The 15,324-nt window shown below is 43.7% G+C and overlaps 2 protein-coding genes across 3 annotated transcripts in view; one reads left to right on the top strand and one right to left on the bottom strand.

Moving 5' to 3' along the window:
* Positions 1 to 913: 913 nt before the first annotated feature.
* Positions 914 to 9,416, bottom strand: LOC136441868 (UDP-glucuronosyltransferase-like). Of its 2 annotated transcripts, none has more exons than XM_066438404.1 (5): positions 9,109 to 9,416; positions 3,726 to 4,620; positions 2,819 to 3,047; positions 2,176 to 2,395; positions 914 to 1,731 (listed from the first exon to the last, which is right to left on the bottom strand). In XM_066438404.1, exons 2-5 carry the CDS (start codon positions 4,599 to 4,601, stop codon positions 1,443 to 1,445), a joined length of 1,614 nt encoding a protein of 537 aa, XP_066294501.1. In that variant the 5' UTR covers positions 4,602 to 4,620; positions 9,109 to 9,416; the 3' UTR covers positions 914 to 1,442. The 2 variants fall into 2 exon arrangements, with proteins under 2 accessions (XP_066294501.1, XP_066294502.1); XM_066438405.1 differs by lacking the exon at positions 9,109 to 9,416 and adding an exon at positions 5,441 to 5,776.
* Positions 9,417 to 13,199: 3,783 nt separating this feature from the next.
* The window catches only part of LOC136441872 (retinoic acid receptor RXR-alpha-B-like), a 37,453-nt gene continuing 35,328 nt past the window's right edge, over positions 13,200 to 15,324 (top strand). The window contains exon 1 of the mRNA XM_066438411.1: positions 13,200 to 13,383. Coding sequence (XP_066294508.1) covers positions 13,380 to 13,383 — 4 coding nt within the window. The 5' untranslated portion in view covers positions 13,200 to 13,379. The remainder of the gene's footprint in view (positions 13,384 to 15,324) is intronic.

A 15,324-nucleotide genomic window follows, 5' to 3' on the forward strand; every position in this document is an offset into this window, starting at 1 on the left:
ACAAACGATGTGTTGTTTTGTTGCGGTGTAAAATTCATGAGGACTGACGATGAGATGATGCAGGATGAGGTCATCATGACTGGTGTCTCACCTGTAGCCATGGTCAAAGACGCTGGAAAAAGGACAATTCCTTTGAGACACAAAATGATTTTTTTCCTTTCCTTAAATCTAAGTTTAAGTGTTTTGTTTGGTTCATGCTAACCCAGTCTTATTCATTTCTGCCAATAATGCCCACCTACAAGTTCATTTTCAGTTCGGCCTGCTTCCTGATTAGAGGGCTAGCATTCCCGGAAGAAGTGATAAAAGTGACGTCACAAGGAAGAGAGCGCGCGGATCTTCGGATGAGAGAGTCGTGACGCAGGCATTCTCGGACCGAAAGAGAATATCTAGTGTCCCAATACACATCGATCAAACCGACTGGCTTTTCAAGTCTGACAACAAAATAAAGAAAATGTCGAGAAATGTCAACTTCTAGTTCTACTCTACAGGTCATTTCTAAATTTAACTAGTAAAACGTTTCATAAAATTTTCGTCAAGCCAATAAGATGGGTAATTTGAAATTGATTTTACTTTACCCACAGTGGCAATGGAGGAGAAGTGTACATGTTTGGTGCGATTTTTCTTTTCTTTCTCTCTCAGCGGGTAATCTATTGGTTCTTTGTCTTTCGTAATTTCTAAGTCAACTTTTAACTACAGGTATGTTTGTGTCCATGTTGTTTCCCACGTGCTTTTCATTGACCGTTTTACTCTACTATTACAGTATCAACCTTAAAATTTCATGTACGAATTTTTGCCCACAACCCAAACTATCTGTTGGTGTATCACATCCTGCAACTTCCGTATAATCTATTTGTGATGAAATCATCGACCACGTTCGTAAGCAGACTGTAATAAAAAGAATCAAGGACAAACATTCATTTACAACATCTTTTTTAATCAATACATGTATATACCTAGTATTACAATAAACCAACTGTCTCGATTGGTGAGGACCCTTGCGACCACGATGTGCATTACACATTTCAAATATCATTTTAAAAATTACATTTATTTTTAGGTGAGCTGGAAAATAATCACATAAGATCAAAGGTCTAAACAAAGACTGCTTCTTTTTACTTTAAAAGATAATCAAAATCTTTCGCAGAGCTTGGCGTTTTAAAACAAACAAATTGAAACCCACAGACATTTTTTGCCGTATTCGTCCAGCGTTTACAATATATATACATACATATGTAAGATTAGAGGTCAACTCATATATTATTCAGTTAGAGCATCACCAACTTAAACTTATTTTCACCATCAGATATATAGTCACATAGCTGGGCAATGAATTGTACACACTTAGAGCTATATTTCTTTCTATTAGTCATCAAATAGCAATTAAGAGAAGAAGTATACGTAGTAGATCAAAGTCCTCAAGCCCAAGGAGTCATGAATAAGATTTAGTTCTCTTTCTTCTCCTTCTGTCCTTGTTGTTTCCCTCTTATTTTTTGGTAAGCCAGACGACAAGCGCACACTAACCCACCTAACACCACAGCTAGAACTGCGGCAAAGAAAGCTATGACGTCGAGCAGGAAATACTCGTGAAAGGGGATCTTGTGTGCGCGCGTGCGCAGATGAGGCAGTCCGCCGTGCCTGATGAGGTGCTCTATCCACCACATGGCGCGGTCCATGGGCGGGGTGGGCTGGTCGCTCAGGATCCGGGCGGCGCGATCCACGTTCTCCTGGTAGCTGTCAACAGGAATATGACGGTTCCATTAGTATGACCACTCATCACAACGTAACGTAAAATGATTTAACTTTGTCCCAACACAAAAGAGTGGACTCATCACTCCTCTGGTCTTCTCCAGGATACTAGTTACTGAGGACCCAATTGCTCAGACCTTCAGGAAATGTGGTGTGAGCAACGGGTCAAAGGTAGTTGGAAGTCGGTATCGGCCCCCGTCTCGGTTGGTAATGTTCCATTAGGTTATCCATTACAATGGTTTCAAATTTTGTAGAGTGTTCCTCCTACTATATATTCGCGCTTCGCGTTAACTGTTTTAGGCTTGTGGTCATCATGTGTAACTGATGTATAACATTAACAGAGACCATAAAATGTTACTGGGGCCCGAAGGTCGTATTAGGACGTACAAGCCTACACCATACATCTGCTTGGAGATTAAATTTCCTCACCTCTTTGTTGATAACACGTGGTTGATTGCCTGTAGAAGTTCCTCCGTTGTCATGGTGAAGATGTCGAGTCTGACGCCGAACCCTCGTCCCACCACGCGGGCCACGTTGTCGTGATGGTCGACGGCGAGCGGGAGAGACACCATCGGTACCCCGTGGTTGACGGACTCGTACACGCCGTTGGTTCCTCCGTGTGTGACGAACAGCCTCATCTTCTTGTGTGCTATTGGAAATAGACGTAGAGGGCCGCAAATGATTTTGTTGATCTTATACCGCGTATCGTACATTTATTTTGCCATTAAAAAAAGTGGGTCCCTATGTTATGCTCCCTTCTGTTACATCCCAAAATTGCATGCCAGACTAAATATTAGTCAACGGCTTCATGGGCCATTTGAAGGTAAGGTTCTATATCACAAAAGATTTTTACCTGACAATGTTTCAAAGGAGTGAGGAAATCAACATCAGTCATGAATTGAGACGAGGGCGGATACAAACTCAGTCACGTTTCACGGGACCGCGTTCTTCTTATCACAGCGCCACCATGCGGCATTTAGTAGCAGTTACAATAATATGAATGCTGTTAACAAGTTGCCGAAACGTTGTATAAATAAGGTATAAAATCAAATTTGGCCTAGTGTATACGTACCCAACAGATCGTCCTGTGGCACCCAGCTCATCGGCTTGACGTTGGGAGGGAATTTCACGCTGTTGGGATCGATGTCTGGAGCCATCTTCCAGATAACCTTCTGTGGTACTTGTGCGAAGGCGTTCAAAATTACCTGTTGTATTCTCTCGGGCATGCCTGCTGTGGTTGAGCCCAAACTGAAGAGGATTACCCCTGCGTCTCCTGAACTCTCCATCAAATCTTCTAAGTCCTACAATAGTCGATAGTCGATAAAATTGGAACAAAACAAAAGTGGTGTCTATAGTGGGTATTCTTATCGTTGGAAGATCACATGAAGTATATCAGACGATAGTGCTGTCTGATTGAAGTTTGTAATTAGCGACAGTAAATTAGCATGGAAATTTATCTGTGTTGGTCTCATAACATTAGCATAACATTTGCCTCTTTTTCGGCATGACTTCTGCTGCCTCCTGTCCTTGTTCCAAGTTGTCTTCTGCTGAATACTAATTGTACGCATAAATAAATAAAAAGCCCCGATTGCTTGGAACAGTTGACCTTCCGGGAATGAGGTCAAAGGTGGTTATAAGTCGGTGGCGGCCCCCGTCCTGGTTCAATAACGTTTGATGGGCCCTGATGTAGACAGCTTCGTAGATTTAGCAAATCGAATCTCTGGGACACGGTGTTTCATTGGACTAAAAGAAGCTACCTCCTTCAGGGCTCAGAGCTATCCATTGAAGTGGGGCGGGGGTCGATACCGACTCTCAATCACCTTTGACACGTTACTTACGTCACACGTCGCTTCTAGGCATGCAATAGAGGCCTTTAATATTCCGTATTAGGACTGGAAGAAAATTCTATGAGTCCACTCTCTTGTGGAAGTTTAAATCCTTCTCCACTTTAAGCAGTAATATTGACGCACGCAAAGTACCTTTGGTAGAGATTTGGGCTGAACAGAATTGTAGCCTGCTATGTTGACGACATTGGGCATGGTCGGCCGAGCGAACTCTACAGTAAAGTCCGCCACAGACAGCCACAGGTCCGTGTTGTACAGCAGCTCTTCTGTGGTGGTGTCGTTGGCGATATATTTGTGTACGATGAAGTCAAAAGCAGAACATTCTACGCCGAGGTAGTACCTCGCTCCTGCGTAGTAAAGAACGTTCTGTATTTTCTCCTTGAAGGTCATCTCCGTTAAGAATCCACTGGGCATGACGGGCCAGTACGCTAGAGGGAACGGGTTACCGGAGCCGAAGAGCAGTGTTGAAGAAGGGACGTACACAATGGCGGACGGTATGCCGAGATAACGGGCCAACACGGGCCCACAGGGAAAATCAGGGGCGGTCGACAACGCAACGTCATACCTGAGACCTTTGGCGGCTTGTCGCTCCAAGTGAAGGAGAAGCGCTTCACAACTTTTGCTGCCCTCGGCCAGGTAGTTTTCGACCGTCGTCAACAAGTTCTTGTACTCTCCTTCCCAGTAGTGACCTTCGAACGCACGTCCTGCTGCCAGCGTCCCCGGAGCGCACGGAGCTCCTTCGTACTTCACCTTATCTTGTACAGGTGTGCTGATGAGGTGCTTGTAGACGTCGTCAGGCATGAGCATGGTGACGGAGTGCCCCCTATCGGCCAGGGTACGTCCCAGCAACCGGAGGGTCAGCCACGTGCTGTGAGGGAGTTGGTTGATGATGAGAATTTTGGAGCCTTTCTTTGTTACGGTTTTACTGTCTGATCCTTGAACTTGCAAATTAGAGAACAGCATCAACAAGAAGACGAGGATGACGTCACGGAGAGACAAGGCCATGGTCATGTTGTAATGATGACGTCACCTGGATGAATGGTAATCGTGATACAACATTATGGAAAGTAAAAAGGACGAGCAAACATATATTCTATGTTGGTATATTTCGCACACGCACACAGACACATACAGAGACACATGGCACACACACGCACACACAACAGAGACCACACACACAGGCATATACACACACAGACACACACACACACACACAGACACACACACACACACACACACACACACACACACACACACACACACACGAATTGAGAAAACCAAAAGTCAAGTATATACCAGTGTTTGTTTTGATAGACCGAGTCTCAACCCTTTCCACGTGCCTACCGATTCTGAATCATGATAAACTGTTCCCTGCCACATGTCCACTCTGGATCGCTGGTTAATGTTTAACTGTGGTTTTTGACTTCATGTCTACATGTAAGTCAGTCTAACACTGATCTTATACAATAACATCGTTACCAGGTGTACGTGTATAAAATGCACATTTGTCTTCATAGAGTTTCAGGAGTAGAGCTAACTGATCACTTCGTTTCCAAGGTTTATCCACAATATACACCACGGCCGCCATGGTAAACAAGTATGGTTTTTACAGAAACATATTTACGTGCTTTTGGTTTGGTTGTGTATTATTCTTTCAGACGTTGCGTGCCGCATAGAAAAAAAATTGACCTTAATGTCCTATCTGAGCAGTCTTCCAGATGCTTAACCGATCTGTTGTTTACCCAAATTTCCAAACTCACTCTAGATGTGTAACTGACTTGATGGTAGTTATTACGAATATCAAAATAATTTCTGGGATAGGCAACCCTGTAACTATAGTCTATACGTACCTTGTGGACTGGGATACGTGTGGTCGAAAACAGGGGTTAAGGACGAAGTGTTAAAGGACTATTTTGTCCTCACACCACTACTTAATAAGTAACCTATCTGCAGATAAGTATTTTGTGAACAACATAGCAAACACAGGGACGGTGTATAATCCTGTTGCTCATTAAAGTAGCTATACCCAGTTCATAGTTCGTGGTATGACCCATGATAAGGTCATGTTGATTTCATTATATGGATGACGTCGTCTGGGAACCCCAAAACTGATGCGATCGTGCGAATAGATAAAAAGTCTGACAAAAAAAGTTGCCTTCGTTATTATCAAATCTAAGTGGTTAGGGAGGTTGAAGAAATGAACAAACACATAGAGCATTAGCCTGAGTGTCATCCTGTTTAGTTCCAGGCCATACCTTTACAGAAGCCTGGAACTAAACAGGATGACACTCAGGCTAGTAGAGCATGGTCTACCGAATAATAGATTCTCCTTTTTCCTTCTTTCACATCTTCTTCTTTGACTTTGGAATTTGCTCTGGCATTAGTATCCGTTTCCAGAAATATCTTTGTTTTGCAATTCATGGCATATATTTGCTATTTTACTGCTGCTTTGTAGAATTTACAGTATTGTCGAAAACGTTTTGGGGGGAAACGGACGAAAACTAAAGCACGCGCGGATGTCCTGAATTTAACGCTCTTGCCCCCATGTGCCTTCAACATTGTTCGAGTGAGAATATCTTGCAAAAAAATCTTGAAGTGATTAACGTTATATCAAATCTTAGTGAGCCAATCGAATCACGAACGCCCGTGCCTAATCACGTCGCCTCATATTCAAATTTCCCGCCGCGATGACGTCATGTTCACAGGTGGTGCATTTTTGCGTGCTCCAAAGGTTTATACTTCTAATGCTCAAAAATTGCAGTTTTGTACCTTTCTGTGGGAAGTTTATTTTTCTAGAAGAATGGGCGAGAATGTCTGGGCAGAGTTTGGTGAGCAGCTTGGAAGGGCCGTCGGATGACTTTGGATTTAATAGTGTGACGCAGTACCAGGCAGGCAGCCAAGACCAACAAAACAAAACGCACACAAACACTCCAGTTTTGTTTGAACTAATTCACCACGCAAAAAAAAGCACATTTTGAATGCTTTCTGTGTTTCGGGCGGTTGAAAGCATTACATGTACGTGTACAATCACTTTTTCAATTTGGCCATAGAAAAGTTAGTACTGCCCTTAGTACTGAAGTTCTCTCCCCTGCCTTAGTACTGAAGTTCTCTCCCCTTCCCTTAGTCCTGAAGTTTCCCCCTCCCTTAGTACTGAAGTCTCCCCTGCCCTTAGTACTGAAGTCCTCCCCTGCCCTTAGTACTGAAGTTCTCTCCCCTTCCCTTAGTACTGAAGTTCTCTCCCCTGACCCTAGAACTGAAGTTCCCCTGTCCTTAGTTCTCTCCCCTGCCCTTGTGGAACGGTATCCTTGCACCGTATCCTTTGTTATAAAGTGATTATAAAAGTATAACGTTACGTATATATGTGAAAGTCATTGTATCGCGATGCTCGTCTGGTTGCGGTTTTACTGTCTGATCCTTGAACTTGTAGTTCAGAGGACAGCAGTGACAACAAGAAGACGAGGATGACGTCACGGAGAGACAAGGCCATGGCCATGTATATGATGTCACCTGAATGAACGGCAATTGGTATACGACATCATTAAAGGTAAAAAGGACGAATAGAATCTTATTTGAAGTTTGTATACTATAATGACTACTGTTCATCCTCCTCGACAATTCGACCTGGCTTTAATTATCATGCCATTGGCCGACTCAAAAATCTCCTCATTGCCTCTGTCTACTTTTATGATATCTATTTTGATCCCGACAAAGGACGGTCCACGCGGCTTCTGTAACAACACTGACAGATCATCCCCTGTTTTGCTGGTTAATGTTTAACAGGTGGTTTCTGACCTCACGGCTAAGTTTAAGGCTAGAATAGACCTCACGCATGTGGCATACCTTACGCGCTAATATCGAACAATAGCATTGCAATGTTGTCTGTTTTATGAAGAGTGATTTATTTCAGCAAGTAGCGTTTTCTAAACACCTCATTTCCGAGGCCGTGGTCGCCCTTCGCAAACAAGTATGATCTCTATGCAAGTTCAATCTTTGGCTGTGCGGTGTATAACGTTACTACTTTAGTGAAAAGAGTGAACTTGAATCTCTTACCGTTTGAGTGGATAGCGATCCGTCATTCATGGAAACTTTAAGAAGTCCCACACCTCTCGTAACTTCATAACTCGAGAGGTGACTATTTATACGTGAATACTGCAGTACTGGTGACTATAGCTAGTAATGTCGAAACATCCCCCAACTCTATAGTTATAAACCTACCCTATAAACTATGATCGATCCACTAGAGGATAAAGGGTGTTGTCTACCCCGCGCACCTAATACTAGTAAGTGACACATCTACAGATTACCGCTATGAAGTACCACACAGCCGATTGGAATAAAAGGTGAAGGTTGTCTACCCCGCGCACCTAATAAGTTACACATCTACAGATTACCGCTATGAAGTACCACACAGCCGATTGGAAAAAAGGTGAAGGTTGTCTACCCCGCACCTAATAAGTTACACCTCTACAGATTACTGCCATGAAGTTCCACACAGCTGATAGAAATAGCGACGTTACTTCCCGGTGATCTGGACCATAATCAGTTATATTTACGACGACAGGGTCTGAACCGCGCCCTTTCTAGCTAACTGATCACAGCTATATATCCACTCTTGTTTACTACAGAACTTACTCTCTGAGCATATGTAACTGGTTGAGGCATTCTACAAACTATTTTGATATCTTTGTAAGAAGTCAAAACGAGAAAACATTTTCGGAACCTTAACGTGTAGACCAGTGTCGCAGAGAAGTTGGTGGTGCCAACTCCAGTGGAATTTTCTTAGGAAGATCCGAACGTAAGACCGACAATTGTATTACTTACTCTTTTCTCGCACTTTCACGGTGATAAGTCGCCGTATATGTTCTGAACTGTAGCCAGGTTTATCACGGTTACTCAAAAATGTGCCAGTCATATGGAAACCCCTCTTGACTGGTGACAATGACAAACACCCGAAGCTACAAAATTGTAAAAGGCATACCAGTGTGAATAAGAAGAAGGGGCGGTCGATGAATGAAAAAAATATCCGAAAGGGTTTAAGTTGGCCTCTGAGTAGGCTGAATTCTGTTGTTACCACGAGGCTACTTTGGGTGCGAAAACTGAGTAGCGCACATTTACCCTTAGGAGGTGAATGAGTTTTCCAGAGGGTGCATAACTTGAAGGTTTGCCAGAAGACGTAGCCTACCACAACGTTCAAACAGACACATAAAACAGACCCCAGGTTGTGCAGTGCACATTTTTTGGTCGACTACCTCTTCTAACAAATTATTCACCTTATTTCTGAAATTATTTTAGCATCAGAATATGATCCTAATGAAGGCTACATTTGGCACCCTGTTTCGACTTATATTTACAATTCATTCGGCCGGCCCTTGGCTTTGAGGAGTTTACATATGCTGGCCAAAGGCCGAATGGGCTCAAGATTTCCGGCACTCGACTGAATAAAAGGTTGAACAGACTCTATTTGTAGAAAGCTAGCAAACGTTATGTACCAAATATAACAAATAGTCAAGAAACTTACCTTGAACTTGGTCGGACTCGTCAATAGGTTGTCTGTGTGGTTTTGCCCAATCGTACGAATGCTGTAAAATGTCCGATCAGCGCGAACCTGGTGCTACAGTAGACTGTGCCTCGGGTCTTGCCGTGTACATTTACGACTTCAGAGTTCGACTTTTACAGCTTTACCTGAAGGTTGATTGGTCATTTCACTGCACTGTCAACAGAACGTCACCATGTTTGTTGTGGCGTGACCAAGTAAGACCGTTCAGCATTGGCCGTCACTAGCTAGACACGCCCCCTTCGTAATACCGCACAAGCGTCTTTAACTCTTGTCAGTCATTTCTTGGGAATAAATCTGTTGACCTGCCAGGTGTGTGCACAGTGTCACCTACAGGTCACCACCGGGCAGCAGACAGGTGAGGTTGTGTTGTTGCCTTTGTCTGGAGGTAGAGGTAGAAAGGTCGCACATTCCGAGACGGTCATGGTTACGTACATGATACATGTAGTATAAATCGGTATTCGTTCCACAGTACAACTTATAAATGTTCGAGCATTTCGAGTCAGTCATGGTTACGTACATGATAGAGGTAGTACAAATCGGTATTCGTTCCACAGTCCAACTTTGTAGGATTCGAGCATTTCGAGTTAGTCATGGTTTCGTACTTGATAGTTTAATCGTATTCGTTCCATAGTACAACTAACTTTTAAATTTAAAATGTTCGAGCATTTCGAGTCAGTCATGGTTACGTACATGATAAAGACACTGCAAATGTGCCTGAACTACGGCACAGCTTTTCTATATTTGTTTCTGATACATTTTTTAATATCAAAAGCAAGGATGTAAGTACTGTACATACATTCTAGTATACAATGTTTACGAGTCAGTAGCCATTAGCCATTTAAGCATGCATAATTGTTAGATATCAACAATAGCTCCACTGCCATATAGTGTACCTGTTACGATTGTCGCGAAATAAAGTTCCTCTATACACATGATAGATTAAAGTCAAGCAGCTACCTTTCATCGGGTAAGAGATCAAAGGCCACGCAGTACTCGTATATGTAACATTGTTATAACATGTATCAATTAAGATGCAAACAATTGTAAGTTACATGTCTAAGAAATACACATGCAATAAAGATTGGACTTTTGTATGTGGAAAGTACTGTTACATTGCAGATCATATATTCATCACGAGATAGAAGCAGGCGAAAAGGCATTTTGATTCTCGTCCGCTCCGAACCCTCTGTCTTGCTAGTCAACTCCTCTGGCATAACATAAGCACTTTTTCTTTTGACAAGTTGCATTATACTTTTTCCAATCACCTAACGAGCCTACCGTGAGCCCTTTGCTAGACTAGCTGCGAGAATATCGCGTGATTCTACATGAGAAATGAACGCATATACTTTTCAAGAAGAGGAGGGGTTAACCGGTTCCGGCTGGTTTTTGACGTGTTTCAGTGTTTTAGGCGTTTTTGTCGGGCTTTCTACTTAGTCATTTTTCGTCTCTTCAGACCCCTTCAAAACTGAACCCCTGCTTCAGTGGTTCCAAACTGAAACAGGGGTTCAGTGGTTCAAAACTGAAACCCTGCTTCATGAGCGGTTCAGAACTGAAACCCTGCTTCAGTGGTTCAAAACTGAACCCCTGAACCCCTGGCTAAGTGGTTCAAAACTGAAACCCTGAACCCACTGGCTAAGTGGTTCAAAACTGAACCCCTGGCTCAGCGGTTCAAAACTAGTACTGGACCCCTGTTTCAGCGGTTCAAAACTGGACGCCTAATGCTCAGAGTTCCTGTTTCTACGGGCAAAATGGTTTCAGGCTGGCTGATGGTTACGGGCTGGCTGCAAAAGGTGTATTATAAGCCCCCCCCCCCCAAAATGCCCGGTAGAGCCTGCTATGGAGGCTACCCCAACTCGACCCCTACAGCTCAAAGGTCCAAAACTTGACCTCTACAGCTGCGGGTAGAAATCAGAGTGCGGAGAAAATGGGGCTACCGTTATACAATATATCAGAAGCCTGTTCACTGAGGACGCCTAGTATCAATAAGACTAACTGCACTTGGGGGCACGCGGCATACCAAGCACTCAGAATTACACTATATCATCAGGCTGGATAAGTGTAGGTTACTGTTGCGGAATATCAATAGGAACCATACGGCTAGAGTCTCCTCTTGCTTTTTTTTTTACATTTGAGGAAAAAAGCAACAAGACTAAAGCCGTTAAGCTGCAACTGTGAATAAACAAAATATCTTTAAATCCTACAATAAAGAAGTCTCGTTGCATCAATGTCATTTCTTTGCAACTGCTAGTGCTATATTTCAAGGACACGACATATGCTGGCACTTCACGAATAAAGGATAGACGGTGTAGCATGCGTTTAATGATTTAGTACCCCCGTAGATTAGATGGGCGCAATAACTTTTAAACATGTATTTTTGTACAGTGCTTGAGATATCGAGATCTTCCAATGTCACCCGGGAAGATTTCAATCTTACCACGACGCAAGCAGGTTCCCGGATGATCTTCAGGTCAGCTAGTTAGGATGCATGACATTTAGGCTACGTAAGTCTAGCTACCCGAATACAAAAAAAGCGAAATCAAATGCCAACATACAATGCCAATATGAGACTAGAATTTAAAATGCGTGTCAATTTTGCTTTTACTTGAATGTCTCTAACCAATTTGACATTTTTTCGTCCTTGCCATACTCAGTATAGATGGGTCCTAGACTGTAGTTTCGGTTTGATCTGCGTTCGCCCTCCTATAATCTCCTATGCATGCAGGTGATGCATGTTGCTTTGGCCGCATCAGTGCATGTACATGTATCAGTATCAGTATCATTGGTTTGTCTGATTAATGGCGCACTTTATTAGAGCTTCCGTCCACCGCGAAAGTAGTCTGGGTACCATCCTCCTCAGTATCCGCTGGCTCAATCTTTTCGCTTGCTGTCCTTGGTATCACTAAGCGAAAATATTGAGCCAGTGGTTACTATGTAGGGTGGTACCCAGTCTACAGTGAAAGTGGGGGCACTTGGGCGTTGAGCGGGGTGCGCATGTAAAAGTGTAATTTTTCACTTGCAAATAGATACTCCACATTTTAGTCCGCACAACGGTTTCATCAAATAGAAGTCAAAGTTCTCATAACAAGTGAAACACTGAATTCTAGGATCTATCTAAGGGTGGTCATTTTGTATCTCGAAATGTCATTCCAACCATTTATTTATCTATCAATGTTGTAGTGGGCATTACAAACAGCCGGGGTCGCCCATCCGACTACACACATAGCCTCAGGCGAAGGTCCGTGCGCACCTACTAATGACATTACCAGCTGGGGTGGAAGTAGCATTCATACATTTCACCATTCACCATTACTAGCTATTTCCCGCTCTTACCGTCGTTCTTGACGTGTGACTGAAAGATTGGCAGGTTCGTGATTTTCAAGATAATGAGGCTGCCTTGCTTGCAAGGAAAGCAAAGAAGGACTAAAAAGAGTATCTTTTTTTATTTGTTTATTTCGGGAACACGACACACACAAACAAGAGACATGACAGGGCAAGAAACAATTTATGGTGGCCTGACTTGGAGCAAGGTCTCAGTTCCAAACAAGGTAACGACGAGTATGCCGTATGGGACCTTATGATTTCTTGATCTTCACAAAGTGAAGGGAAGGGCAAAACAGGTGCTTACTTAAACCTCCTTGCTTTAACGTTAGTCTTTACATACCAAGGGCATTAACGTTACATGCATATAACGTTAGGTATAATGTCCTTGCTTTTGTACTTTTACCTTTCTGCATCTTTGTTTTGCGCAACTTCTACTGCACTCTATTGTGTGTGACGCGAGGGACAATGTCCATCATGGTGTTGATGTAGATAAAGAAATGGAGTATAAAGAGAAGTAAAAGAAATGGTTCTTGGTTGAATCAAAGTCCTTGGTTGAATGCATGGCTAGTCCTTTAGTCTCCAAGCAGACCTACGGGTTGGCAAAGACCGTATCCAACTGGCAGAAGGAGTTTTTATAGCCAACCCAAGTCTCATAGTTGGCTGCTTGGAGACTAAGTCTGCTTGGAGACTAAGTCCTTCACCTTCGAAGCTTGGCGCGTGGCGGGCCCTGCCGCGGTGCATGCCGGGAGGTAACACGGATGCAGGGACAAGGTGCGGCGGCGCTCCTGACGTCCAAAACAGCATCACAAACTGTTGGAATTCAGACATAACCGCCGCTCTCATCGGCTCTGGCTGCCTCTGCATCGGCCTAGATCGTCCGCCGTGGCCTCCCTCGGACGGATCTTGTGAGAATGGGTGAGTTTTGTTGTTGTTTGTTCGGGTAAAGTCGAAGTAAACAGCCACCGCGTTAGGGGTCACTCATCGACCCAGTTATGGAGGACTTCGCTCCCGCCGCACCAGTCGGGGTTAACCGAGGCCTTTCCCCGCATGAACCCGGCAGGGCTGTCCCCACAGGCCCCGATCGGGTACAATATCGCAGATTATGAGGTTATATTGATTATAAACGCGCCCCTGGTGCGATTTTGTGGGAAATCTCTGCGAAATAAGCCGCTGTGGCGGTGTCGGGGAGGTTGACCTCAGACAACCCTTGTGAACTGACTGTGAACCCAGCGCAAAATGGCGGTCTCTATGGCCGGGATCGTCTGCGTCCGGCCTGACCACCGGAACATCACATTATACACGCCACATTTCCAGCATTCCCGCACCCCTTTCTCTGCCATTTCCCCCAGTTTGTACCCTGTGTGCGCGGGCGGTTGTGTGCTGTGCTCGTGCGGTTCCGTTGTTACGTGTCTGGGGTGAATATCGAGGGCTGTCCCGGGGAAGTTTCCCTCAGATGACCCCGAGCTCAGTCGCAGGCCATTACAAAGGCGCTCCGCCCACTTGAAAACGTCCCTGGACCGTCTGTAGCGATGGATGTTTAATATTTTACAAACGCCAGACAGCTTTGTGCTACCCGTGTGCCGATCATAAATAGCTGACACGCCATCTTGGGGGAGGGAGAACGCCCATACTTTTTTTACAGCGAGGTAAATTTTATGCCGTGTATATTTTGGACTGTCCTTTAAAATAAAATTATGCAGCCCTGAGATTCGGTTGCTCGGACTTTGTGCAGTGAGAGGCAAGCATGCATGTAAATAGTGCACATGTCGCAGTGCAGTTATCTCCCTCACAGAGCAGGGTATCTTTCTAAATGTGCATGTTGGCTGAAGACGAAACCAGTAGATCAGACAAACATAAATCATTCATATTACTCTACTGTAATTATGGCAATATGGTAAGATCCCCAATGAACTAAACAAATTTGTTAAGTGGATTTTTGGCAATTGCCTACAGTAAGAAGCCACTTCTCCCCCAAGTGCTATTTTTGCCTTCCCTTGTTCTCCAAATCCGCCTTTCAAAACAGTCTATTGTATTGTGATTTTTCTTTCAAAAGTATGCCATTGACATTGACCATCCAGATGGCTTGCTTACAAAAAGGGTTTCCTATGTCTGAATGTTATCTGAAGTCAAAGTAATACTATAGATTCTAGTTCATTTCAGTCGTGAAAAAGGAAGAAGCCATCAGAATAGCCTTATCTAAGTGTGGCATTCAAGTTAAACAGTGGTCTGTTGAAAGTACATTTTGTATATTTTTCTGTGGTTTATCACCTTGTGTGCCCAACATTCTATGACCAGATGGGAGGGGTGTTGGCTTGTTGCCAGTGGTGGCCAGTAGGCAGTGGTATTGTCAACATTTCACAAAAGAAGTTTGATTTGTCATTTGTACAGTGTTTAAGCAAGTTTATGCAGGTGCAGTTTTGATTTTCTGTGTGGATCTTGGAACAGAGTTCCTGCAAGAGGAGCATCTAGGTGCCTTTGGACACCTTTTTTTTTATACAAATCAGGACTTTAACTTGCACAAAGATGTTGTTTTCTACCAATTTCCATGTCGGGGATATACTCATATAGCACATGCAGTAGCTGTTATTTACCTTTGCCAGATTCGCCTTTCAACTGTAGCCCCTAGCTGCAGTTGGTGTTTTGATATTGCTATTATATTTGCCGATTGCTACACACTGTATTCTGATTGCTGCCATGTTCTACTGCCAACAGGGTGGTTTCCTTTCACCGCTCGGACGGTTTGGCATGAACACTGTCTTTGAGTCAAAGGGAACACAGAATTCCTGTGGGTAAGGGGTTGAGCCCCCTGACTGCTCCAGTTGTAGAGCAAGCTCTGGAGATTTGATTGTGTTTTCC

Source organism: Branchiostoma lanceolatum, chromosome 9 (assembly GCF_035083965.1).
Source record: "Branchiostoma lanceolatum isolate klBraLanc5 chromosome 9, klBraLanc5.hap2, whole genome shotgun sequence".
NCBI classification, from domain to species: Eukaryota; Metazoa; Chordata; class Leptocardii; order Amphioxiformes; family Branchiostomatidae; genus Branchiostoma; species Branchiostoma lanceolatum.